The 26,061-nt window shown below is 43.8% G+C and overlaps 1 protein-coding gene and 1 long non-coding RNA gene across 5 annotated transcripts; one reads left to right on the top strand and one right to left on the bottom strand.

Moving 5' to 3' along the window:
- Window positions 1–443: 443 nt before the first annotated feature.
- LOC147346372 (uncharacterized) lies at window positions 444–3,359 on the bottom strand. The gene is made up of 2 exons (XR_015153571.1): window positions 3,189–3,359; window positions 444–2,424 (listed from the first exon to the last, which is right to left on the bottom strand). It is a non-coding gene; the product is annotated as an uncharacterized LOC147346372 (long non-coding RNA).
- LMAN1 (lectin, mannose binding 1) lies at window positions 2,794–24,722 on the top strand. Of its 4 annotated transcripts, none has more exons than XR_015153569.1 (13): window positions 2,794–3,048; window positions 6,524–6,678; window positions 6,761–6,868; window positions 7,940–8,001; window positions 8,967–9,066; window positions 12,231–12,354; window positions 14,021–14,079; window positions 14,491–14,623; window positions 16,224–16,417; window positions 16,540–16,610; window positions 19,429–20,513; window positions 21,105–21,226; window positions 21,520–24,722. XR_015153569.1 is itself a non-coding variant. In XM_086372468.1 (13 exons), exons 1-13 carry the CDS (start codon window positions 2,811–2,813, stop codon window positions 21,554–21,556), a joined length of 1,548 nt encoding a protein of 515 aa, XP_086228594.1. In that variant the 5' UTR covers window positions 2,794–2,810; the 3' UTR covers window positions 21,557–24,722. The 4 variants fall into 4 exon arrangements, 3 of the variants coding, with proteins under 3 accessions (XP_086228594.1, XP_086228593.1, XP_086228595.1); XM_086372468.1 differs by having other exon boundaries at window positions 16,224–16,408; window positions 19,429–19,582; XM_086372467.1 differs by having other exon boundaries at window positions 19,429–19,582.
- Window positions 24,723–26,061: the final 1,339 nt, after the last annotated feature.

Below are 26,061 nucleotides of genomic sequence, written 5' to 3'. Positions count from 1 at the left end.
CTCCTGGAGGAGAAAATGGCAACCCACACCAGTATTCTTGCCTGGAAAATCCTAGAGACGGAGGAGCCTGGTGGGCTTCAGTCCGTGGGGTCGCAGAGAGACAGACAGCACTGAGGACAGCACACGGCTGCAGCCACGCTTACCACCCAGAGCGGCGCCTGATACACAGTAGCTCTTAATGCACGTGCACTGTGTTAGCAGGACTGCAGGTAACAAAACCGGAAACAGCGGCTTAAAGGAGGGAATCTTTTCTCTGAAGATAGAAGACTGGAAACAGGCAGACATCTCCTGCCAGAGGGGCTCATGAAAATTGTTAAAGACAGGGCACCTCTAACTCCCCGGGCATCATTCTTAGCGGCCACAAGATGGCTGCTGCCCCCACACTGCACGCATGTTTCAGGCGGAAAGAAGGACAAAAACAGAAAAGCAGAGCCTTTATCACATGAGGTTGTAACTTTTTATTTGGTAAGTGACTCCTTCCTTAAATATTTCTACCTACCTCTCATTGATACCCAGCAGGCTGGAGAAACAAATATTTCAATAAGCTAACATGCTATATAAGATAAGCTACAATGATGTATTGTTTAACACAGGAATATAATCAATACTTATATATTCAGTTATATACTTACAACAACTATAAATGAAGCCTAATCTTTAAAAATTGTGAATCACTCTATTGTACACCTGCAACTTATATACTATTGTACATAACTGTACTTCAACAAACATTTTTAAATAAAATAAATAATATGTACAGACCCCTCAGTGCAATTTCTGGCATATAGCAAGTATTCCTCAAGGCTTTGCCATAAAGAGTAACATCAACGTTTCTTTAACAAATACTGATTGATTCTTTATGAAAGACATAGAGTTTGTTCCCACAGAGACGAACGAATTGAAGATAAAATGATTAATCTATGAACTGAAAAGCCTGGAGAGCCTGGCGCAATGACCCACACATACTATACAGACAGGTAGTGTTTGTTCTGGCGGTTGCTGAGGTGGTAGTGAGAATGTACTTTCCTTTAGTTACATCTGGAAACTGAAGAGTGGAGAACTGTAAGTTCATACTCAACTTAAAGATTTGATTTGATTGAGCAAAAGAGATTTAATAAGAATGGGCCATGAATCTGGAGATAAGTTGGAAGGTCAATGAAAGATAAAATATTGTGGTCATGTAGTTCCAAGGGCCCGGTGGTACTCACAGGCCACATTTAGAGCTCATGAAATAAACTATTTAAATCCTACTGCTTATTCTCACCTTCCATGAACCAGGAAGCAGGTGCCCTCAGACCCGAATCAGAAGCACCTTGACCTTGGAATCCCCAGCCTCCACAACTGAGAAATAAATGTCTGTTGTTTAGATGGAGAAACACAAACAAACAAAAAATCATACTGCTTGTTCAGATTTTTAAAAAATTCATTAAGACACATTTATGAAAAACAAAACTCTGGATGATCGTCAGCATCTTGACAATATTTTTTCGAGATAAGGAAAAGAAGGTTCCCCTTTATTTTTATGTATTTATGTTTGGCTGCGCCGGGTCTTCCTTGCTGCAGGGCTTCTCTCTAGTTGCGATCAGCAGGAGCGCCTCTCTAGTCGTGCTGCACTGGCTTGGATGGCGGCTGCTCTTCCTCCTGGGCCGCAGGGCACCCGCTCAGGCTCAGTGGTTCCGGTGCAGGGGCTTAGTTTTTCTGCAGCACGTGCAGTTTTCACAGAGCAGGGATCGAACCTGTGTGTCCTGCATTTGCACGCGGATTCGTTACCACTGAGCTACCAGGGAAGACCCAAGATTCTGCTTTAAAATGCAGAACTTACTTGTTGACTCATAAAGACCAATACTATCTCAAATGTCCGGTTTATGTGGCTCCCTCCCTTCGCAGCTCGTAATCCCTCCTATCATACACTCGGTTTTATTTGAATGCATTATTGCTACGGTTTCAAAATTTGGAAAGCTTATGGAATTAGATTTTGAGAAAGGTAAAGGATGAGCGATAAATTGAGGCCTGAATCAACACCAACCAAAAGATCCTAGGTCTCTCCAGGCCCGTGGATTGCTGGTTGCCGGTTTGATATGCCCTAACACGGGCTGGTGGAGCTCAGTGGGTTAGGACCAGTAATACTCGCGATTATGCCTTGCTGCCGGAAAGATCTGTTTCTGCGAAGTTCACGTGCTGAACACCAGGAGCTGTGCAATTGGTGTCACATCAAAAGGAAGGCCTTTCTCCTAACTAACGCTGTTAGTATGGCCGGGAGGGGCGGGGGGGGACGGAGGGGGGGGATTGATGCTGTAGGTTCCACAGGTGTCAGGGCTCCAGAATTCTACCGGCAGGAGGCAGAGTCTCACAGGTAGGCTTCGGGTCTGCACCTACAACCCTGCACGGCACGCGGTAAGAAACTGCTGGCGTCCCTTTCCCGCCCTAGAAGACCAGAAGCGTGTGCTCGGACCTCGCCGCCCGGCCCCGCCCCTCCCGTAGTCCCGCCCCTTCCCGTGGTCCCGCCCCCTCCTCGTGGCCCCTCCCCATCCAGCGGACCTGCACCTTACCTCTGGTCCCGCCCCCTCCCCGCGGCCCCGCCCTTCCCTGTGGGCCCGCCCCCTCCCTGTGGCCCTGCACCCTCCCTTGGCCCCGCCCCCGCCCTACGGCCCCGCCCACCGATGCTCGGCGTCCGGCGGCCTCCCGGATCGCGGAGGCGGGGCGGGGCTCACCCTTGCCCCCGGGGTTCCGCCAATCAGCGAGCGCCCTGTTGGCCGTCCGCGGCGCCCGCCCCGCCCGCTCGCGCCGGCCGCCGTCTCCCAGAGTCCAAGATGGCGGGGTCCAGGCGGCGGGGTCCCCGGGCCGCGATGCGGCCGTTGCTCTGCGCTCTGCTGCTGTGTGTCTGCCGTTCCGCGGGCGGCGACGGCCCGGGAGGCAGCCCTGGGGCGGCGGGCGCCACGGACATCCCGTCCGCTCCGCCGCACCGCCGCTTCGAGTACAAGTACAGCTTCAAGGGGCCGCACCTGGTGCAGAGCGACGGGAGCGTGCCCTTCTGGGCCCACGCGGGCAGTAAGCGGGGCGGGCAGTGAGCCGGGAGGGCGGGCGGCCGGCTGGGGCCCTTCCGCTCCCTCCGCGCCCCGGGCGCGTGGGTCAGCCCCGATCCGCGGGCCCCCGTCCGCACCCCCTCCCCTCTCCCCTCCCCTCCTCACCCTCCTGCGGCGCTCCCTTCCGATGCCCCCCGCTCGTTGTGTTCGGTCTCGGGCTCTTCCTTTCTTCCTGCGCTCACTTGAGCTCGCTTCGAGGCGTCGCGTTTCACCCCAGCGCCGCGGCTCCTGGGAGACGTCCCGCGCCCCTGTCCCCCCGCCCCGATCGGCCCCAGCCTGGACCTGCGCCCCCGCCGCCCCTCGGCCCTCCCCTGCTCCCCCACGGGGTCGGCCGCGGTTGATACTCCACTTGAGTGTCCGGTGTCCCCTGACGGCTGCAGGGATGGCCCGTGTTGGCTTTAGAGCCATCTCGGAGTCTTCATGTCAGAGGACATGCTTCTCTTAAATTTGCCTTTCTCAGGGACGTCCTGTGGTCTTTGATCTTTTCTGTTGTATTAACACATATGTCACTTATAGTTAGGCTTGTTGCTTCATAAGAAGAAGGGATGCGAGGTATTGATTGAGAACTTGAGTCTAAAAACTAGCACCGTGTACAGCTGTTGCATTTTTACTTTTTTTTTTTGAGTGCGTGATTGAAATAACCTGTGCTCAGTGTTTTATTCATTTTGTGTATGTGGCACTGTTAAGCCCCGTCCGTGCTAAGAGAGCCTTGCTCCCTGCTTACGTACGTGAGAGAAAACCTATCTGTGAGAGTGCTGATGTGTCACGGCTGCCTAAAACGTGGCAGCTGGCGTCTGTAAACTGCTCAGTGACCATCAGATGCAACCTTTGAAACGAGTGGCAAATGCCTTTCTATGGGGTGAGAAGCACTGGCACTTTGAATTCCATCTTTGAGTGTCGTGAGCAGTCATTCATGTAAGGTTTGTATACATTCTTTTAGATTGTCCAGGGCTTGAAACAAGATGTTTCATTTCTAGAAAGTAATCGCTGCTTTACAAAGCACACTTTTAGGAAGAGCTATTTCCTTGAAATTAATGTGTAATTAAAAGGTAGAAATTTCAATTAGGCTTAATGACCAAGTCATTAAGTATGTCGAGGAGAGTGCAATTATTCTGTTACTCCGCAGACGTTAACTGTGTACCCGCTTCTCAAAAGCCTATCGCTGGGCATTTCTTATCAAGGTAGCCTTGTTCTTAGTAACACAGAGCTGGCGCAGGCGTCCCAAACACAAGTGTGGGGGATTTTTGTTGTTCTTGAAATGATGCTGAGTTTTTCAGTAGTGGTGATAAACGTGTTGACGTTTTTCACTTCTGCATTTCTCCATCGTCGTCTTGTTCTCGCTTTTTCTTGCACTCACACCACATACATCAGCCAATTAGGAATGTTAATCAACTGCTTAAATTAGTTACATTGACTTTCTTTACAGAACCTATAACCAACTAAGCTTTTCTGCTACAGAAATGTCACGCAGCATACCTGGGCGAATGAAAGTTGTATGACTAGATTGAATTTGAAATAAGGAGTTTAGAATTTTAGCAGTGACTTTTCTGTTGACTCTGGGAATCACCGCTCTGGGTATCTCTTGCTTTCCTTATCACTGTAATTTTTGCCATCTGACAGCTTTCCTTAACTCCATTGATCATTTTTTCCCTTTTCATTTTGCCCTGAGATCCATTATTTGAAACATTTTTTTCAGTAGAGAAAGTTAAGATTTAATTTATTTAATCCTAACAAATCCCCCTTACATCATCCCCAAATTAAGACCAAATCTGTGGTGTTCCTCTTTCTTAACTCTAATGTCCTTTGCACTGTCAGTACATATCCTCGGGTCCATAAGGGCAAAAATGATAACAGCAGGTCATCAGCCTTTCGAGCTCCAAGAGCTCTTTCACCTTCTTCATGCTCTGATTAGATCCCTAGTAGGTCAGGCAGGTGCTGGCTGTTTCATAGGTGAAAAACCTAATATTCAGCTTCTCGGGGGGAACATCACCATTTACCCCACTGCAGAGAGCCATTGGTCTTATTCAGCAAGGGAATTGCTCTTTGTTTCTATTTTAATTCCTTTAAATTCAGTAGCCACAAGGGGTCATAGCTATCATATGGGACGGTCCAGTTGTAGAGGATACACCAGGTTGCAGAAGGTGAAGGCTCTGGGCCACACGGTGTTACCGCCCTTGTCCTACAGTCCAGCAGCGTGTGCGCGCCTTGAATCAGAACCCAGGCCAGCCAAGGGACTCTGCACCTTGCTCTATACGTGGAAGGTTTCGTGCTCAGAGGTTGAAACCACACTAAGGAAATGAACTGGCTGTGCACTCAATATTGAGCATCTCTTACTATATGTCTACAATGGGGAGTTGAAGTTAGTTTTGTTTTTGGCTTTGGTTTATCTGTTTTAGTACATTCTCCAGGTGGCCATAGTGGTAAAGAAACTCCCTGCCCATGCAGGAGATGCAAGAGTTCAATCCCTGGGTCGGGAAGATCCCCCGGAGTAGAAAATGGCAACCCACTCCAGTATTCTTGCCTGGAAAATTCCATGGACCGAGGAGCCTGGTGGGCTATAGTCCATGGGGTAGCAAAGAGACACAACTGAATGACTGAGCACAGTCCAGTAATAGGAATAGCTAACATTTATTGAAATATTTATATGCACTTGTATAAGCACTTACATGCCTGTAAAGTTAGAGAAATGGAGTAACTTGCCTATGAGCAAACAGCTAGTAAGTGGATAGAGATACAGACCATTGTGTTGGGGGTCTCTGTTCTCGCTGAAAATCTCCTGATGCTGAAGAACTGTCTGTTGACTGGAAATTCAGTTGACCCTCTCTCCAGAACAAAGCATACATGCTCAGAATTTTGCATGTAACTTTTGGGGTGTATATAAATGATTGAGCCCAGCCCCTTCATTTACAGTGAATATATGGTGAGCCCGAGAGGAAGAGAATTCTTTGCTCAAAGGCACACAGCTGAAGTGAGACTAGGAGTAGGTCTCTTGATTCCTAGTGGTATGTTCTTTTCACGCTGTTTGAGCTTTCTAACGTTTGTACACTGGTAAAAATACACCAAAGTTTTAAAAAAGAAAATACACACATTTCTGAGTTATTTGAAAAAGATTATCGTAAGAATCCAATAGTTGATTTGCCTTTCAAGCTATAATTTCTTCCCTCCTACCCCTTGAATTTTTAGTGGTTAGTTGCAGCTTTAAGGTTTATTTGTTTGTTTTTTGCAGAGATATCACACTTTCCAAAGATAGAGGAGTATTAAAAAACCCCTAAAATTTAAAAGTTGAAATTGTCATCATGGAATTTTTCCCTAATAAAATTACTCTACAGGCAACTGAATTAAAGTTAGATATCTTTAGGTATATATAACAGTTTGTTGATGATTCATTGAGTTTTATTGAATTATACCTTAAAGCTTTTCTTCCCTGATGGCTATTCTAGATGCTATTCCAAGTTCGGATCAAATCCGAATAGCACCATCTTTAAAAAGCCAAAGAGGATCAGTGTGGACAAAGACAAAAGCAGCCTTTGAGAACTGGGAACTGGAGGTGACATTTCGAGTGACTGGAAGAAGTCGCATTGGAGCTGATGGCCTGGTATGGGAATTTCTTTAACTTGGAAATTTACACAGTGGCATATACTGCTAGTCTCTAAAGGTTCCCTGTTACATATTTACAGGCAGTTTGGTATACGGAGAATCAAGGCTTGGAGGGGCCTGTGTTTGGATCAGCTGATATGTGGAATGGTGTTGGAATATTTTTTGATTCTTTTGACAATGATGGAAAGGTATGGTTGTTTTCAGGACTGTTAACCCACTTTAAATGTATTTGCTAACAAAGTTAGTCTGTGAACAATATAGTTTATTTGACACTTTGGTCAGCTTTGTAGTAGAGGACTCCCTAAACTATATTTTAAGCATGATGATGAATCTTTATGTAGCTGGGAATTTATAAATGGAAAGATAGAAGTTCATGATTTTTCTTATTCCAACTTGAGGTAACAGCGGAACCTTAAGTCTGAAAACTTTTCAGGACCCACCTCCCCAGGCCCCTGTTTATGCCTAATAGTTTTGAGGATCAGCCTGGGTAGTTGAGACGTAGGCGTTAAGGCCAGCAGTGTTTCAGACTGTTAGTGCTTTTTTGTGAAAGCGTGTGCATTGCCACTGTTAGCTTGCTTACTGATACCTTTTTATACATGGTAATCACTGTTTTTTGGAGAAGGCAATGGCACCCCACTCCAGCACTCTTGCCTGGAAAATCCCATGGATGGAGGAGCCTGGTAGGCTGCAGTCTATGGGGTCGCTGAGAGTTGGACATGACTGAGCGACTTCACTTTCACTTCTCACTTTCATGCATTGGAGAAGGAAATGGCAACCCACTCCAGTGTTCTTGCCTGGAGAATCCCGGGGACAGGGGAGCCTGGTGGGCTGCCGTCTGTGGGGTCGCACAGAGTCAGACACGACTGAAGCGACTTAGCAGCAGCAGCAGCAGCAGCAGCAATCACTGTTTTTGATCAGCCTGATTTCTCTAAAACAGTTAAGGACAAAATGTACCTATGAACTGGAAACATTAACTTGTGCCTTAGCAGCCCTAAGACTGTGATCATTGTTTCTGCTGCTGGTTTGTTGATTATCAGAGGTCATTATTAGCCATTTAAAGGAGAGCCTTAACAATGAACTCCTCCGGTGCTGGGGCCGTGTTAATTCTCCTGTTACTAAGTTCCCTTAAATCCCACACTAGTTCCATGCTCACAGTATCCTAGGATTTTAGAGGTGTTAGAGAGCTTACAGCACACCCAAAATAGTCTATACTTCTTTAATTTAAGGCTTTAAAACAAATACATTCTCCTTATTTTTAGAAAAATAATCCTGCAATAGTGATTATAGGCAACAATGGACAAATCCATTATGACCATCAAAAGTAAGTGTATTTTTTTACAGTATTCCAATTTTTAGTTTCCTTTTGGAAACCTTATAAAATATTTTGTTTCAAATCTGAACATTTTCTAAATGAAAAAGGTTATTTTTTCTTGAGGTGTTTTTTGTAACTTAATGGGAAGGTCTTATTTTACGTTGATTTTGTTGTAAAGTTCCTTCTGTGGACCACCTCGATTTCAAACATAAAAATGTGTTGTCGTTAACCTGAAATTGTATAATACCTTCAAAGATTTATGAAACATTCCTGGCTCTCAGTGATGCAATAGCCATGTTTTTTCATCTTTATTCAAAGGGATCTTTAAAAAATAAAGTTTGGAGCCTTAACCAACCTAATGACTAAGCAATTTATGCCTCTTTGTTCAGTCCTGGTATTGCTGTATTGAAAAATTTTCAGTGGGTTACAAAGCTTCTGAGAGTTTAGTGTATTTATAATGTGTGTGAATTGGGCATGTACATTTTTAATTTTCACATGGTTGTGGGGGAATTACCTTTCAGCCAGTCTGTAAAATGCAAGAAAAATTACTTTCCTGCCTTAATGATGTTTAACTCTGGTAATTCCTCATGACCACCTGTTGAGCGATTTGAACTAGAGGTCCAAGGCCTCTCCCTGGTGATTCTGCTTCAGCTGATTGAGGGCAGAGTTGAGGAGCCTGCATTTTTTTTAAAGCTCCGTATGTGACTCTGACTCTGCTGAGGAAGAGAATCACTGTCCCCTTGCTGGCAGCCATGCTAACATTGGCTCCTCGTCCAGACTCCTGACCCGAGTCGCAGGGAGAACTCACGTGTGAACTTGGTGTCTTCTGCATAGATAGTTTCAGATATCCCAAACTTTGTCATAACTTGATATGGGTTTTGGTCTTTCTGGAAATTAATTGTTTTAAATAGTGAGTTTTTAAAATACCAAGAAACTTCCCTAAATTTCTTGTCTTCCTTTCCCTCACGCTATAGTGATGGTGCTAATCAAGCTTTATCAAGTTGCCAGAGGGACTTCCGTAATAAACCCTATCCTGTCCGGGCAAAGATTACGTATTACCAGAAAACATTGACGGTAAGTGACCAGCTCTTAGAGGCAGTCCAGTGAGCAGCGCTCCAGCGTGTCTCTTCTGTACTCTTCGTACTCTAGTGCGCTCCTCGTTCTGGTGGAGACTCAGTGCATCTAACTGGGTATTCACATCCTCATCAGCACTGCTCTGTGAGAACAGAAGTGGCTTCACGGCGTGGTTCTCGTGTCGCATGTTGGCACGCGTGGTGTGCTGTCAGACTTGATGGTAGGTTTGCATATAGTGAGTGAATGTTTAGGCGTGCTGCTGTGCGCCGCACGAACGGGAGTGAGACAAAGGCCATTGTCTGCAAAGAGCGTGTCTCATGGAGGCAACCGTAGGTAACACCATGCTGCGTGATAAATGCTACAACACGGATACCATTAGGGACCCAGAGGCCAGAAGCCTGTAACTCTGCCAGGAGGGAGGTAAAGGTCAGCAATAGTTTCTCAGTTGAGCTGCACCCTGAAGGAGGAGGAGAAGCCTCCCAGATCGGGTGCAGATTCCAGGCCGAGGACACGGGCCTCAGAACTGTTGAAAGATTGGAGAAGGGCCAGTGGTTGGTATGGCTGGGGGAGAGAGGAGCCGTGGAAGGTGAGGTAGGAAGCTTGGCAGTAGTGAGCCTCAGCCGCCTGGTGCAGTGTATCCTGTAAGGAGCAGGAGAGTGGAGTGAGCGGGTTCCAGTTCAGGACGATGACCGAGGCAGCAGTGGTCTTCTAATGGTGTTCGTGAGAGAAACAAGAAGCGGGAAGGTTGAGACTGACTCTTAGAGGGCCGCATCTGTGTGACTTGGTCCTTTACGTGCGGTTTCTCCCTTTTTTCCTCCCAGTTTCGTTGAGATGGAATTGACACACAGCATGGTAGGAGTTTGGAGTGTGCAGCATGATTTGACTCACACACCACAAACCGATGGGTGCAATAAGTTCAGTGAACATCCATCGTCTCATGCAGATAGAAAATGAAGCACAATAGAAAAAAATGTTTTCCTGGAAAGGATTCAGCCTGAGAATGTTCATTTTTTTGTTACGTTAAAATTTTTTATTAGATCCTATTTTGTGCGTGATTTCCAAACTGAGATAAAACTGCACGTGTTAAAAAAAATTAAATAGTAGTGTCAGAAGAGTCTTTGCGCTAAGACTGCTTCGTATTTCCCCCTCTGACCGCTGTGAGGTGCCACGTCAGCCTGTTCACCGTGCTTCCGTGTTGCACATCGCACCCTTAGCGCTCATTTGTCTTATAACTGGGAGGTGATCCTTTTTGACTGTCTTGGTCCAGTTCTCCACCCCCACCCCCTGCCTCTGGTTTCCGAAAATCCAACGCTGTGAGTGAGTTTGTTTTTCGGGCAAAATTGACCTACAACAAACACTGTGTCAGTCTCTGGTATACAGCACAGTGGTTCGCCTTTCTGTACATTTCAGAATGGTGGCCGAGGGAAGCCTGGTTGCCTGGCGCAGTACGCAGGGGCCTGGTGATCCTGGCTGTCTCCCCGCTCTGTCTCACACCTGTGACTGTTTGGCACCTAGAGGCTCTGCCTCTTAATCTCCTGCCCTGTTTCTCTCCTCCCCAGTCCCCTCCCCTCTGGCAGCCGCCTGTTTGTTCTGTGCGCCTGTAGCTCTGCTTCTGTTTTGTTCTGTGAAATCATAAGTCCTTGTCTGTGTCTGGTTTGCCTGCATGACGCCCTCTAGGCCCATCCATGGTGTGGCAGGTGGCAAGATTTCATTCTTTCTTATGGCTGGGCGGTATTCTCTGGTATGATTCACACGTACCACATCTTTACCCATTCGTCTGTTGAGTGTTTCGGTTGCTTCTGTATCTAGTCGGTTGTAAAGAAGCTGCAGTGAACAGGAAAGAAGAAAGTGAGAGTGTTAGTCACGCATTTGTTCAGTCATGTTGGACTCTCTGTGACTCCATGGACTGTAGCCCGCCAGGCTCCTCTGTCCTTGGAATTCTCCAGGCAAGAGTACTGGAGTGGGTAGCCATTCCCTTCTCCAGGGGATCTTCCCGACCCAGGGATCAAACCCCAGGTCTCCTGCACTGCAGGCAGATTCTTTACTGTCTGAGCCATGTAGACGAATTGAGTTTGAGGTGATATTTAGGTGGACGATACCCAGCAGGCAGTTAGAATACCTAAGGTCACTGCTACCATCGTGCTTTGCTTTTCTACAGATGCCGTCAGTATCTATCTGGTCATGCAATACTTATAAGTAAAGGATATCTTGCTTACTTTTTCTTTTCGCTAAATCATGAGCTAGCCTTGTACGCCTTTGTGTAAACTCAGAAGAAGACAGTCATTTGGGAAACTTGGTACTGGCTCAGTCTTAAATTCCAAACTGATTTGGAGACCTCAGAATAGAGGCAAGTGTCCAGCCTGCTATGACTAAGTTAGATTGCGTTCCACGGGCTTGTTACACGTTGTGCAGACTGCACAGTCTCACTGGGGACACCACTGGTCACGTGCACCAGCCCCCCAGCCCTGGCAAGTGCAGACCCACACTTGAGTCCACAGATCCCAGGGAGGCCGCCTGTACAGCCCGACACAGAGGCCGTCAGCCCTGCCAGCAGTTCCCGAAACAATAATAATCCTGCAACATAAATACCCGCAGAAGAGTTCCATAGTCAGATGAGGTTGGTAGGACTGTGCATACAAGCAGAGTCAAGATTCTAGGAAGTCCTGGAATAAAGAAGCCTCTGTTAAGCCGCTCATTCTTTAGGCTCACTGGACCATGGGGTGCTCTTTCCACCTAGCGTCTGTGAATGTCTGTGGAGCCAGCGTTTGGAAGAATCCATTTGAGAGAGCCTTGCTGGGACACCGCTGTGGCTCGGTGGTCCCAGCGCTCGTCTGCTGTCGCTTGCTGTGACACGCCCCCATCCTCTACCTGGCAGAGGCATGCTCCTTCTACTAGTTCAAGGTTTCTTTCCGTGATGATCTGCCTTTCTGAAACTCTTTAAGTGTTTTTTTTCTCTAGTGCTTATTTTTTCTTCCAATTTTATTGAAATGTAATTCACATGCAACACTGTAGAAGTTTAAGGTGTACAGCGTTACAATTTGAAGCTGATGGCCCTTTGACAGTTATTAGACCAGGTACAAAGATCAAATTGCCGTAAACCGACTGCATGAGATTCATTTTACAAGGTCTTTGTAAAAGCTCTAACGCGCAGTGTGTCTTTCTAGGTAATGATCAATAACGGCTTCACACCAGATAAAAATGATTATGAATTTTGCGCCAAAGTGGAAAATATGATCATCCCCGCCCAGGGGCATTTTGGAATATCTGCTGCCACTGGAGGTCTTGCAGGTAAAGCCTCGCCGTCTTCTAACATTCAGAGGTTATGAACTGATTCTTACTAGGAATCCTATACTTTGGAAATGGGTAGCTTTGTTTACTTTTAACCTTTTGAGACAAGTTACAACCTTCCCATGATCAGTGGGGCCAGGCCTTTGGTCTCTTGGGGCTGCTCATCCTGTAGGCTTACAGTTGGCTGGGGTCTACACACGATTATGTCCATCAGAGTACCAGTCTGGGTGCGGTATTTTATAGTGAAGGAGACATATTTAAAAGGTTGATTGCCGAGTGTTTTAGGACTCTGAGAGTTGTCACAGCACATGTAAATGAATTTATAGCCTGAGGAAATATCACTGGAGACTGAACTTTAAAGATGTACTCATCATATCTTTTTCATATGTGGTGATAAATGAATTTATTGTTAGATGTTAATTGCATCTTGTGTTTGTACTGTATAATAGTCTTATTATTTCCAAATATGTGAATTTTTCATTTCAACAGCACCGGGAGGGAGACAGAGAGGCTAGATCATATTTACTCTATTTTTAGGTGGCTTTGCCAAATCTTGGATTAAAGGGCTTTCTAAAGATCACGTGGCCAATAAATCAGACCCAGGCAGGAGTTGGTCTGGGTTTCTGTCCCCTTGGGTCCAGTGCTCTATTAACACTGCGTGACTTCTCCTAATGTTACCTAACCCTGTGGTGTTTCAGTTTTCTCTTTAATCTGGCTATGTATCTAGATCTCCGTAAAAGTAGCAGAAAGCAAACACCCTGTGGTGTTTCAGTTTTCTCTTTAATCTGGCTATGTATCTAGATCTCCGTAAAAGTAGCAGAAAGCAAAGAGATTGCCGCAGTTGAGATCCCTGTCTGGTTTGTGGGTGTGAGGCTAGCCAGGATGAGTATGATAGTTCCACACTAAGGAGTTTGATCTCTTGGCTGTTTTTAGCTCAGCCAGCTTGAAACGAACGAGTTCAGGTTAAATAAAATTGCTAGTATGTGCTGTATGAGAGAAACAGATACAAAAGTACGGAAGAGTAGCTGTATTACCTAATTGAAATGCTTTGGTAGTGAAGGGAGTGCTGTTAGTAACACCAGGACGACACGGATAAATCGGGGCTCCCAGTAAGCCAGGACAGAGCGCTGTCGGGTTTAAAACAGGTAAGGAAGGCTAGGGTGGCGAGTGTAAGAAAGGCTCAGAAACAGATGGGAACAGGAAATACCTGGAGGACAGGCTTCTGGCTCATGTGACCGGGACGCAGTCCGTGACGGAGCTTTGTGGAAGGATGAAGGGGGGTCTTGGTGCCGGGAGTATGTGACTGGGACGCGGTCCGTGACGGAGCTTTGTGGAAGGATGAAGAGGGTCTCGGTGCCGGGAGAAGAGTCTGCGCTTGTCTTGGCACTTCTCTGTTTGGTCTTCCCTTTATCAGGTATTAAACATCCATAACACGTTAAATGCAGCTAAGTGTTCTGGTTTAGGATTTAAGAAAGTAAATTCTTGTTTAGTTCTAATGTAAGTCTTTCAGATGAACTTTTGTCGCTGAGTTCACAAAGCACCATTGCCTTTATGAAATTAGAGCTAATTTTCAGTATTCTAAAGTAAGAGATGTCTATAAATTCACAACCATAAAAATGATCAACTATGGAACTTTTTCAGTTTGTTTTTTTTCTTTAATTTGTAGACGACCATGATGTTCTTTCTTTTCTGACTTTCCAATTGACTGAGCCTGGGAAAGAGCCAGTGAGTATACTTATTTTTCTCAGAAAGCTTATTTGTAATTTACTGGTGTTGCCTCATAGCTGAAAACTTGAGAAGATTAAGTCAGGTTCAGATCTTGTCTCCTAATGATCACTGTTACGGCCTGTTCAAGTTGTTCAACGTCCATTCATGCCTTTCCTTCACTAGTAAAACTGAGACGCTTGTGCTGGCCACCTTGACGTTGTAAGCATTAAAGGCAGCGCACTTCTGGCAAGCACTCAGTAAATGGTAGTGGCTATTGTTATTTTTTGTCATAATATTAATAGCAAGAGTACATTAACTTTTCAGCTAGTGGTGGAGTAGTTAATATGAGAAAAAGGAACATATATCGAGGCTTATTACTTTCTTACTAATTTCTTTTTTTTAATGATCTATTCTTAAACTCCACATAAGCCTACAGTTGATAAAGAAATTTCTGAAAAAGAGAAAGAAAAGTACCAGGAGGAATTTGAGCACTTTCAACAAGAGCTGGACAAAAAAAAAGAGGAATTCCAGAAGGACCACCCCGACCTTCAAGGGCACCCTAGTAAGTTGGAGCCGGGCCGTCCTCTGGTGCAGCGATGGTCGCGGCCCTTTTGAGTCCCCAGCGCTTCATTCGTCTTACCTTTGCCACTTATCTGTCACAGTCCAAGTACTTCCTGGAAATGATTTTTAAACCAGTCTTCAGTCTCTAAAGGGCTTGGAGATCGATGCTTTTACCTGGAAGAGTGTCAGTTAGAGAAGCGGGCAGCTGGGAGTGCTGGGTGACGGGACGAACAGGGAGCCCTGGGCCGCAGGCTCCCCACATGCACCCTGTGTCCCTGCGCCCCCAGACGGCAGCCGTGCTGGTGTAGCAGTTGAGACTCATAGATGCTTGTTGAATGGAATTGTCCAGGGTTGGTTTCTTTCCTTTTTAGTGGCACACACTTACCTTAGTTGATAACAAAGCTAGTACTTGAAAACTGTCGAGACTTGGGAGAGTAATGTGAAGTGATTATCTCCTCTTATTACTCAGACAGAATTCTGGACATTAAAGGTTGAAAATTTTGAAATACTAGTTTAAGCTAGTGTAACTGAGAACTTATATGGGCTCCATGTCACGAACAAGATAAGGCCAAGTAGAATGACTCTGTGATCTGCTAACTTTTATGATCTCAGGTCCCCATCAGCACAGATGATCAAGGCTGTGTGTAATAAGGGCTTCCCTGATGGCTCAGCAGTAAAGAATCTGCCTGCCAGTGCAGGAGATTCGAGTTTGATCCCTGAGTGGGGAAGATCCCCTGGAGCAGGAAATGGCAACCCGCTCTAGTCTTCTTGTCTGGTAAATCCTATCGACAAAGGAGCCTGGTGGGCTGTAGTTCACAGGGTCAGAAAGAGTCCATCATGGCTTAGTGACTGAGCACACACACTTGATAAAGCCTGGGGCTGGCTTTTGAACTAAGTAGTGTGTTAATCTAAATGATTAACAGTGTTATTCAGATTTAATGATAAAATGAAAAATAAATTTTATTTTTTCCTTGGATTTGTTTTAAACATCACATATGATTTGTAAGTATATCCTGAAACTTATTGTAGTAAGTGTTTGAATAAAAGTATCTGAATTCAGTGTGGTTAGAAATAAAAGGAAAAGTAAAACTGCTTTCAACTCTGTTTCTTAGTCTTTTATGTGAGTAAAATGCAAAGATTTTAAGAGAATAGTTTGATAAATTGTGACAAATTTTAACCATCACTCAGATGATTGTATAGAATGTTTTTATTGCCCCAGATCAAGTCAGCCCCCTTCCCACAGAGACAGCCACTATGCTGATTCCTATTAAAAACTTAGATTCGTTCTGCCAGCCTGTAAATAGATTCGTTCTGTAAATAGAATCACACAGTCTATTTAAAAGAGAAAATAATTTTTAGGTGAACAAATTCAGACCTAAGTTATAAATATTCAGCCACCAGAGATGACGAAAACAGTTAGTAGTTGAATCACGACTGAATCAATTGCACACACGTTTGTAACACTGGAAGGATCATGCCACGGTGTTGGCGATGGCCTTCGTTTAGTGGAGGTTGGTGCTTTGGTCACTTACAGGAATTCGAAAACCACATATGTGTGGGTGAGTCTAATAATGCCTTGTGATCTGTGATCACCTTTTCAGCGGATGAAATGTTTGAGAGCGTGGGAGACCGTGAGCTGAGACAGGTCTTCGAAGGACAGAATCGTATTCACCTTGAAATCAAGCAGCTGAACCGACAGTTAGATATGATTCTCGATGAACAGAGAAGATACGTCTCTTCCCTGACGGAGGAGATCTCTAAGAGAGGAGCTGGAGCCCCAGGGCAGCAGGGGCAGGTGAGGCCCGTGGATGTGCCTGTGGCAGGGAAGGAAGCAGGAGCCATGTCTGGGTGTTAGGCGGTGTGCTCTGTGGAGTGGGGACTCTCGGGCTGGCTGGTCATCTTTTGTTTTTCCTCCAGACCTTTCAACAAGAACTGGATACTGTTGTGAACACTCAGCATGAGATTCTGAGACAAGTAAACGAAATGAAGTAAGTACACAAAAGTCCCGTCTGAGTACATGTGACACCTTTATCCTAAACTCGTGGCTCCTCTAGACATGAAGGCATGTCACTACTGCAAGATTCCTCCATGGGTAAGAATCACATTCTGGGTTATTTCTAAATAGGGTAGGTCCAAATTTTTTTATTGTTCCCAGCTAGAAGAGAAAGCTTTAGCATTTTTAAGGGGGGGGGGAAATGTTAGTTGTTTGACAGCATTTGTGCATTTGTAAAATAAGAACTTCCCAGGTGGCTCAGTGGTAAAGAATCTGCCTGCCAGTGCAGGAGACACAGGTTTGATCCCTGGGTCGGGAAGATCCCCTGGAGAAGGAAATGGCAACCCACTCCAGTGTTCTTGCCTGGAGAATCCCATGGACAGAGGAGCCTGGCGGGCTACAGTCCTTGGGGTCACAAAAGAGGCGGACAGGACTTAGCAACTAAACAACAAAATATAAAAAGAATGTAGGTAATACGTAACAGTGCTGTGGAAAATAACTAGAGGAATAAGGGGCGTAGTATTATAGGGCTGTAAGACAAGCATACCTGATGCAGGAACTCCTTTGTGACGGAATGAAGCCATTCTGAAGGAAGTATGTTACGGTGAGTGCCTCTTTTTCACTCTGTATTGTACTGTGAGAGAGACCGTGTCCTTGTAACACTGAATGGTAGGGTTTTTAAAAGGATTCACTTAGATGATTAACAGCATTCAATGCCTGAAGCAGAAAAACAGCCAGCATGCCACGTGTCATAAGCTAACACGTTAGAGAACTGTCCCAACCAGTACAACCCTTGGCAGACTAGAGTGTTAAGGTGAGTTCTTCCGGACTGGAAAATGCAACTGAACGAGGTTAAGCAGAGGGTGATAGCATTTAACACCTAGAAATTAAAGCTAACTGCAAATTTGTATTTCTTTCAGTTGTACTGTTTGGTAGTTTTGAAAAATCTTCAAGTTTTTTGAACTCATGATTAAAACATGTACGATGCTAAATGAAGAGTTAAATTATTTTAGAAATAGAAACCAGATCAGTATAACATTTTTTAAAATGTTTTGATCTAATCTTAGGCATTGTGGAAAATAAGGGACATACATCCGTCATATAGATCCCGTGTATCCCTCACTTAACTTCCTGATGTTATCATGTGTGTAGCCACAGTACGATCGTCAGAATAAAGAAGTTGACGTTGGTTCAGTTCTACTAACTGAACTAACGATCCTACTCAGATTTCCCCAGTTTTCTACCAATGCCTTTTCATTCGAAGATCCTGTCCAGGATTGCACGTTGCATTTAGTTATTTCTCTTTTGACCTCTGCAGTCTGAAATAGTTTATCTCTCCTTGCCTTTTATGACCATGGCAGTTTCCAAGAGCATTGATCAGTTCATTGGACCGTTTGGTTCCTCGATTTGGGTTTGTCTGATACTTCTCGTGGTCGGATGGAAGTTCTGCACTTCTAACAAGGATGCAGCAGTGCATCACGTCCATGGTGTTGATGTCTTGCTCCTGGGGATGTTGGCTGTGGTCGTTTGGATATTGTAGTTTCTTCCCAGTTTCCCTTGGTGGTTAATAAATATATATTTGGGGATAGATACTTTGAGTATATTTGTATCCCTTACACTCCCTTTTGTATTAAGAAACCACGAGATTATCCAGATACTTTGGATTTTGGTTGGACTGAACCAAACACTGCAGGGCTGGTTTTAGCCTCCCTGCTTTCTCTGCTTGAGCGTTCTTTCTCCAGCGGGGAGTGACCTGGCTCTTATCTGCAGCGTATTTACTTACTGGCTCAGTTTCAGCGTGTACACAAAGTACATATAAAGTGACTGCAAATTATTAAACCATGTCCCTGTAAGAAACACACTTACTGATGGATTTATATAAAGCTCCTTTCGCCTCTCGTCTTATAGTATTTGAAGCTCATGTACAGTTTACTCAAACTCATGTCCGTCGAGTTGGTGAGGCCATCCAACCATCTCATCCTCTGTCGTCCCCTCCTCCTCCCGCCTTCAATCTTTCCCAGTATCAGAGTCTTTTCCAATGAGTCAGCTCTTCGCATCACGTGGCCAAAGTATTGATGTTTCAGCTTCAGCATCAGTCCTTGCAGTGAATATTCAGGGTTGATTTCCTTTAGGATGGACTGGTTTGATCTCCTTTCTGTCCAGGAGACTCTCAAGAGTCTTCTCCAATACCACAGTTCAAATTCTTCAGTGCTCAGCCTTCTTTTTGGTCCAACTCTTACATTTGTACATGACTGCCGGAAAAATCATAGCTTTGACTATACTCACCTTTGTCGGCAAAGTAATGTCTCTCCTTTTTAATACACTGTCTCGGTTGGTCATAGCTTTCCTTCCAAGGAGCAAGTGTCTTTTAATTTCATGCTTGCAGTCACCATCTGCAGTGATTTTGAAGCCCAAGAAAATAAAAGTCTGTCATTGTTTCCGCTTCCCCTTCTGTTTTCCATGAAGTGACGGGACCAGATGCCGTCGTCTTAGTTCTAAATGTTGAGCGTTTTCACTCTCCTCTTCCACCTTCAGGAGGCGCTTTTAGTTCCTCTTCACTTGCATTTGTAGGATTGGTTTTAACACAAATTATTTAGTATTCTCTGTGCTTAGACAGCCTTTAGTAAAAGATGAAGGCATAATAATGTAGTTTTTAGAAGTTATTTTCCAATTTTGAGGACAGTTTTTTAAAATACTTGTTTTGTTTTGTTTTTAAATGATCTGTTGCATTGAGCGTAGAAATGTATCTACCCCTTTGACGTCTGTGACATCCTGCTAGTGATTCTGCTGTCTAAAGCGACTTTCTGTCTCAGGAACTCCATGAGTGAAACTGTCAGACTGGTGAGTGGCATCGCGCACCCTGGGCCGGCGGCGGGCGTGTACGACACCACCCAGCACTTCAACGACATCAAGGAGCACCTGCACATCGTGAAGCGAGACATCGACAGCTTAGCGCAGCGAAGCATGGTCGGCTCTCCTTCCTGCTCGCCTGTGACTAGTTACCGCGGTCTGCTTTTAGCAAGGACAAACACATGCTACTCAAAATATTTTAACTTTTAAACTGATGCCAGTGCTCACTTTTAATATTCGGGGTAGAATGACTCCATTATGACCCAGATGTCTACGTGTTCCGCATCACACTTCCATCACCTACTGAATAGAATTGTTTAAAAAGATAAATTTGCTGTTCCAGTTACTGGGGTCATCACAACCTCAGACTTTTTTCTTTCTACAAGTTCTCTTTTAAAAAACATGTCTCTGGTTTTCAGTAACGATACCCTTAGACAGCTTTGAAGACGGTAGGTGTTTCTTGACACACCTGTTGGTGAGACAGACAGGCACTGAATATTTCATGTCTCTCCAGGCTGTTCAGGAAGCACAGATCTGAAACTGGCTGACTTATAGCAGCTCTTTTTAGGCAAGGTTTTTCCTTTCTCCAGCTACTTCCCTGTTTTACTTGGTTCATTTTTTTCAGTTTTGTTTTGTTTTCTTTGCTTTTTTAGGGTTTTTTCTTTTCTTTTCTTTAGTGTAAGTGCCACCTACGTTTTTGGAGAGAGGCAGTAAATATTAAAGATAGGTAGCATATTTTTGAAGTTTAACATGCATCAGAGACAATATTAGGAAACAGGCCTCTGGAACTTTTACATTTTTTCTTATTGACTGGATTTGAAAACCCTTGTGAAATCCACAAACGCTTATAGCATTTGCCTCTTCCCCTTCCAGTTTTTTAAACATGGTTCAGTCGTTTTCTCATTGACCGTTTTACCTCCCACCCAGAGCATCGTCATCTACTCCTAAATTCCGTGTGAGGTTATTTCCCCCCAGCTTCCGCTTTTGTTGCAACGGCCAGGCTAATGCTGTGGATGATACGTACCCTGTGCAGAGCCTTGTCCTGCAGGTGTGAACGTGTTGAGAACAACTAATCTTAGAAGCCGTTTTGTCTGGTTACCTTGATGAAATCTTTGTCCCCGGATTTTAATTTTTGATACTTGCGTATAATAGAAGGAATACTCGTGTAAATGGAAAAAGAAATGTTTTCCCGAAAAACTAATCAGTGATGTTGAACGTTAGGAGGTCGGGGTGGATGAGAGCTGAGACAGGCCCGTTCTCTATTGGGCAGCCGTGCTCAGTTGTCTGAACTTGAAGCCCCCCGACAGCAGTGGGGCTGCCGTGGGTAGTCACTGCAGCCGGGATGACGGGGGTGTCCTGGGGTGGGCTCCGTGACCCCCGGGGACACTGACCTCATGGTCACTGAGATGGGGGAGGAGCCGGACGGCGGGAGGTCAGTGACGGAGGGCGCGAGAGGGGAGGCCTCCCCCATCACCTGCTCTTTCAGAAAGTTTGGTTGTGAAAATGAAGAAGATGTTTATGGGGTGAATACATGAAAGTATTAGAGTTTATACCAAGAGTTTTATAAAGATTTCACATTTATTTCCTTTTCTGAAATAGTGGTTTGACCGATTACAATAGAATTTCTTTTTCCTCATAGCCATCAAACGAAAGACCGAAGTGCCCAGAACTACCACCATTCCCATCGTGTTTATCTACAGTGCACTTCGTTATATTCGTCGTGGTACAGACGGTGTTATTTATCGGTTATATCATGTATAGGTAAGTGTCTGAAATTTGATCCAACATTTTTCTGTATTTGTTTAATTTGAAATATTCAATAAGTTATCTATTATCTGTAATGGAACTTTGAATACCTATAAAATTAGGATCATACAAAGCGAATGTTATGTCTAGAATATTTCCATTCGCGTGGGTGTGCATGTGTTGGACATGTGTATCTTCATGTATTTCACACTTGAAAAGATATTTTTAATTTTAAGCAGTACTGTTTCATTCCACTGTAAAGTGTACAGAACTTCACAGGTGTTTTTTTTTTTTCTCTTTTTCCTTAGGACTCAGCAAGAAGCAGCTGCCAAAAAATTCTTTTGACCACCATTTTCATGTGTACATCATGTATGTATGTACAAAATGTCTTTTTGAGGGAATTTAAGTATTTAAATTGCTTTTTAGTCTAAATTATTTTGTATAAAATAACTGTTTAAACATTGACTTAAGAATAAACCTTAAAGACAACCACATGTAAATTTGTGCATAGTACATAAATCTATTTAAATTTCAGTGAATTTCTGGCCAGTAGAATACAGCCACTGCACAGAATATTGATAAATCAGAGGGTTAAAAAACAGAAAGGGGGAACCCCCATCTATGAAAGTAGCCCGTAAGTCTCTAGTGTTGGAGGTTTCTATCTTTAGCATAAATGCCCTCGCCCTCCTGCCCCCAAAGTATGAGGTCTGAGAGCTACCCATCATGTTTATTTTGTAACCAAAGTCTTTTTTTTAAGAGGCCAGAATTTCCTGTTCCAAGACTCAGTGCTGCAGTCCTTAAATCTAATACAGCTCCCTTTGAAATCAAAAAATATTTTGTCTGAGTGTTAGGATCTGGGTAATAGGATTCAGAATGTTTATTAAAGCATTTTTTCCCCTTCTGATCATCAGTGATATATTTCACTTTTAAAGGAAATTTGGGGGGAGAATTAAGAGCTGCTCTTTGCCTGAAAAACCATTTAGGTGGGAACATTCCTCTGATGATGGTTTTTATGGGTCTTTTACCTGGTGAGGTGTTCATTTCATGATTGCTCATATTCTTGAATGTCTGTGTTCCAGTGGAGTCAGTTCAAAATTACGAAACTCAGTCTGCCTCCGTATCTCTAAACCCACCTCGGATGGCGCATGCTGAGGACACTTGAAGGCAACAGCACCTGCCCCTGCCTTCAGGCTGAGTCGCCCCACGCAGCGCGGCGTCGGTGGCACTGCGTGTTAGTCGCGAGAAGGCAGGAGCAGCAGCAGTGTTAAAGTTTCTGAAAGCAAAATCTGAAAAATAGTGTTATTACTTCTGATTTCTTTGTTTTAATGCCAGAACTAGGGGTATTGTGAAGCACGTGTTAGTAAGCGTAACCTTGAATTGTCAGGCTGGAAGGAGTTGCTGTAGTCTGTACATAGTTCTAGGTATTATAGAGACTGTCTGTAAATGACATTTAATTTAGTTTTCATAGCTGATGTAGACTTCAAAATACTCTTACATTCCCTTGTCTAGCTAGCTAAAATGATGCCTTTCGTTTGTCATAGCACTGAAAATAGTGCTGTTTAATTCTTCACAGCTTTCAGAAATTTGCTCTGAGTTGTTATTTGCTGATTGGACTGCCTGCCTAAAACCCATACAGAGACTCTGAAGAAGTCTGCATTAGAGCAGTAGCTAACTAGTACTGCATATGCAGACAGTCCTAGCATTGCTTTTTACAAAGCATTTATCCCAGAACACTGAACAAGAATATTCTATTGATGACTCACACACTTAGGACCACTTCAACATAGAACTGCTCCACAGGTTTTTTTTTTTTCTTGTAGTGTTAACATGTTGAAATTCATATTTCAGAGACATCATCATGACAGAATTTACTCTTATTCCATGAAAAAAAATTAATACTTTCAAAAGAATGTTTCAGTTGTAGACTGTGAGACTTGGAAATCCTCTTGAGATGAAAAAGCTGCAGAATATCCAGTATTATAAAAATCCAGAGCCACGTGTGCCTGAACTTAAAGGAATATTAGATCTATGCAGTGTACATTTTCCAGGCTAAATTTCAAGAGGAATTGTTGCGATCATTTCTAATGCAAGTGAAGACAGCTAGGACAAAAGAGCATACACGTGAATCTTTCTTTCTTTCTTACTAATTTAATTTGCTAAAAAAAAAAAAATCACTCAGTAAGACGGTTCATACAAGTTATTATTGTTGGAAATTTGGTTTGTTTTCCTCTAAGTCACTGACTTCAAGTAGTTCATTTCTGTTTTTTAAAAAAAGGTGTTTGCTATGTGGGAAAATCAATCACTGCCAGGATTCTCTCATTTCTGTACTGTTTTATAGAATTGAATTTTAACTTTTCTCACACCAGCAAGTATTTTACAGGTGCCTTGGATTAAAACAAAGTCGATTTTACAATTTTACTGTAAATCTTTGTGCTTCTGCCACTTTAAAAAAGAAATGCAATTGTATGATGGTTAATACTCTTATTTAATCTGCCTTTTGCATTCTGAGTGTTTGAATGTTTTATTCGGCCTGAACTTTCACTGTGAGGGCACGGTATTCTGTCACATAGTAAAGAGACATCAGTGTTTCTCAGAGTGAGGTCTGTGAGCCCTCTGAGTCCTGGAGCGCTTGTGAAGAACGCAGATGCCGGAGCGCCATTCCCCACCACCTGCATCAGAACTCCGCAGTGGGAGCTGCAGAGAATCGTTTTCGGCAGGTGACTCTGAGCGCACTACTGTTTAACAACCACTGAGACGAGGAGGGGTGAAAGAAACACGGGTTTGTGTAGTTTTACAGCTGAGCTGAGAGCTAACGTAACATTTTCATTGTCAGCGACATTAGCAAATGTGCACTGATTCTTTATACTTAGAACGTATTACTTAACGTTCTTTTCACCGAAACGCTTGGTTTATCAGCAGCTACAAACTAAACCCAGGTTGCCGTCTGTGGCTCGCGGTACTTTGGTTGACGGCTCTTACAAATCATCTTCAGATCATGGTCGAGCCATGGAAACCCCCATCTTCGCGTCTGCCTGCTAGAGCGTTTGCTTTTCCTGATTGTGGTTTTTGTGACATTTTCTCTCAGACAGTTGTACTTTTTGATAACTTGGGGAAAACAAAAATTACTTGAATAAGGGATTGCCTGACCCGCTGCATCGCAGGGACACAGTCTTTGTAAAGAACGTAAATGACAGTTGTGAATATTAAGATGTGATTATCTTTTTCCTGTCCATGTGCTCATTGCAGGGAGATAGTGAACAAATGATTATACTGGGGATTTTTTTATTTATAAGATCTAATGTAAAATCACCACTTGCAACTTTTTAGATCTGTATGTTGCCTGTTTAATATATTCTTTTAACATTTAAAAGGGTTTTCTATCCATTGTTAAATTCAGTTAGGTGACATTTCGTCGTGTGTTTTTTTTTCCTGATTGTTAATTTGATGCTAGCTGGAATTCAAAAGATGACATTGACCTTATTCAAATAAAGAAATATTTTAGTAAACTTAACTTTTTCCTTCATTGGTCTCAGATAATCAGTTATTTCCCAAGTAGGTTATTTCCCAAGAAGGCCCTGATCTGTGATAGTATTTCATGTGTCTTGTGCTTTGCGTTCTGCCCTAGGTGGCACCACCTGCAGAGTCAATACACGGAAGCATAAAAAGAATTAAAAAGTACTATGGATAAATGCTTATCCTTGCTGGTAATGAAAAATGCAAAATATTAAAACAATACATTTGATATTTTTATCTTCAGTAACCAAATATTGGTAAAAGTGTGGCTAGAACTTTTAGTCATTACTAATGGGAGTCTTTTTAAAAAATCTTTTCTTCTTTTTGGTAAGTAACATTTAACCAAGTAATTCCAATTCTGAACTATGAAAAAAGAAAGAGTAGAGCTTTAGTGTCAGACAAATCTGGGTTTAAAATCTTGGCTTTGCCACTTCCTAAAGATGGCCTTCATTTTCCTCATAATACTCTCTCAGGGTTGGCAGCTTGTAAAAGGTGGTCTTTATAAGTGGTTTCAGAAAATGGAAACTGAGGTAATGGCCCTTACAGAAAAGGGCTTCCCTGGCGGCTCAGCTGGTACAGCATCCACCTGCAATGTGGGAGACCTGGGTTTGATCCCTGGGTTGGGAAGATCCCCTGGAGAAGGGAAAGGTTACCCACTCCAGTATTCTGACCTGAATCCCATGGGGAGGGAGTCCATGGGGTCGCAAAGAGTCAGACACGACTGAGCGACTTTCACTTTCAACGTAAAAGAAACTAGATGGGTTTGAGTTCATGTTGATGTTTGGCAGAAACCAACACAATTTGTAAAGCAGTTATCCTTCAATTTTAAAAAATTAATTAAAAAAAAGAAATTATGTAGCTTTGAAAGAAATCAGAGGAAACCAAAACCTAGGCAGTGAGCCTGCCTGGGGCGGGGTGGTGGGAGTTAGACACTGTTGGGCACTGGGGACGTGCCATCGTAAAGATGTAGGGTTTTATTCAGAACAATGAGGAGGCTTTGGAAGGTTAACAGCTAGTTTCCCTTTTCACCTGGGGTGTTTATTTTCCCTTTCTGGAAGATTCCACCGGGTGGCCAAGTAGAAAGGCCATTGGAATAAACTGAATAAAAAGTTTTAAAGACACGGTGCTCTTTTCAATGGAATTACCTTATGGGAAGGCAGTGAAAGGTCTGATTTCATAAGCAGTCCCAGGGAGTGTTCGCTTGTCACCCTGGTGTGGTCATCACCCCGGAGTTTCTGTGATGCCCAGCACCATCCCCCCCTCTTCACACACACACAAAGCACTGCTCAGGGAGGAGCAGCTTCACAGACTGGCTTTGGAGTTCAGAACCGAGACCC

The sequence above is a fragment of the Bos grunniens genome, chromosome 24 (genome assembly GCF_055505025.1).
Source record: "Bos grunniens cultivar Pamir isolate PY7600 chromosome 24, Bosgru_T2T1.0, whole genome shotgun sequence".
In the NCBI taxonomy this organism is placed as follows: Eukaryota; Metazoa; Chordata; class Mammalia; order Artiodactyla; family Bovidae; genus Bos; species Bos grunniens.
Note: the sequence above shows the minus strand (reverse complement) of the source record. Positions and strands in the feature narration are given on the sequence as shown.

Excerpts from the sequence above, each read along its gene's own strand:
- LMAN1 (XM_086372467.1), top strand. The coding sequence starts at position 2,811 with ATGGCGGGGTCCAGGCGGCGGGGTCCCCGGGCCGCGATGCGGCCGTTG. Across the intron at positions 12,355-14,020 it reads TGCCACTGGAGGTCTTGCAG|ACGACCATGATGTTCTTTCT; the intron begins GTAAAGCCTCGC and ends TTTAATTTGTAG. Across the intron at positions 16,418-16,539 it reads CCCCAGGGCAGCAGGGGCAG|ACCTTTCAACAAGAACTGGA; the intron begins GTGAGGCCCGTG and ends TTTTTCCTCCAG.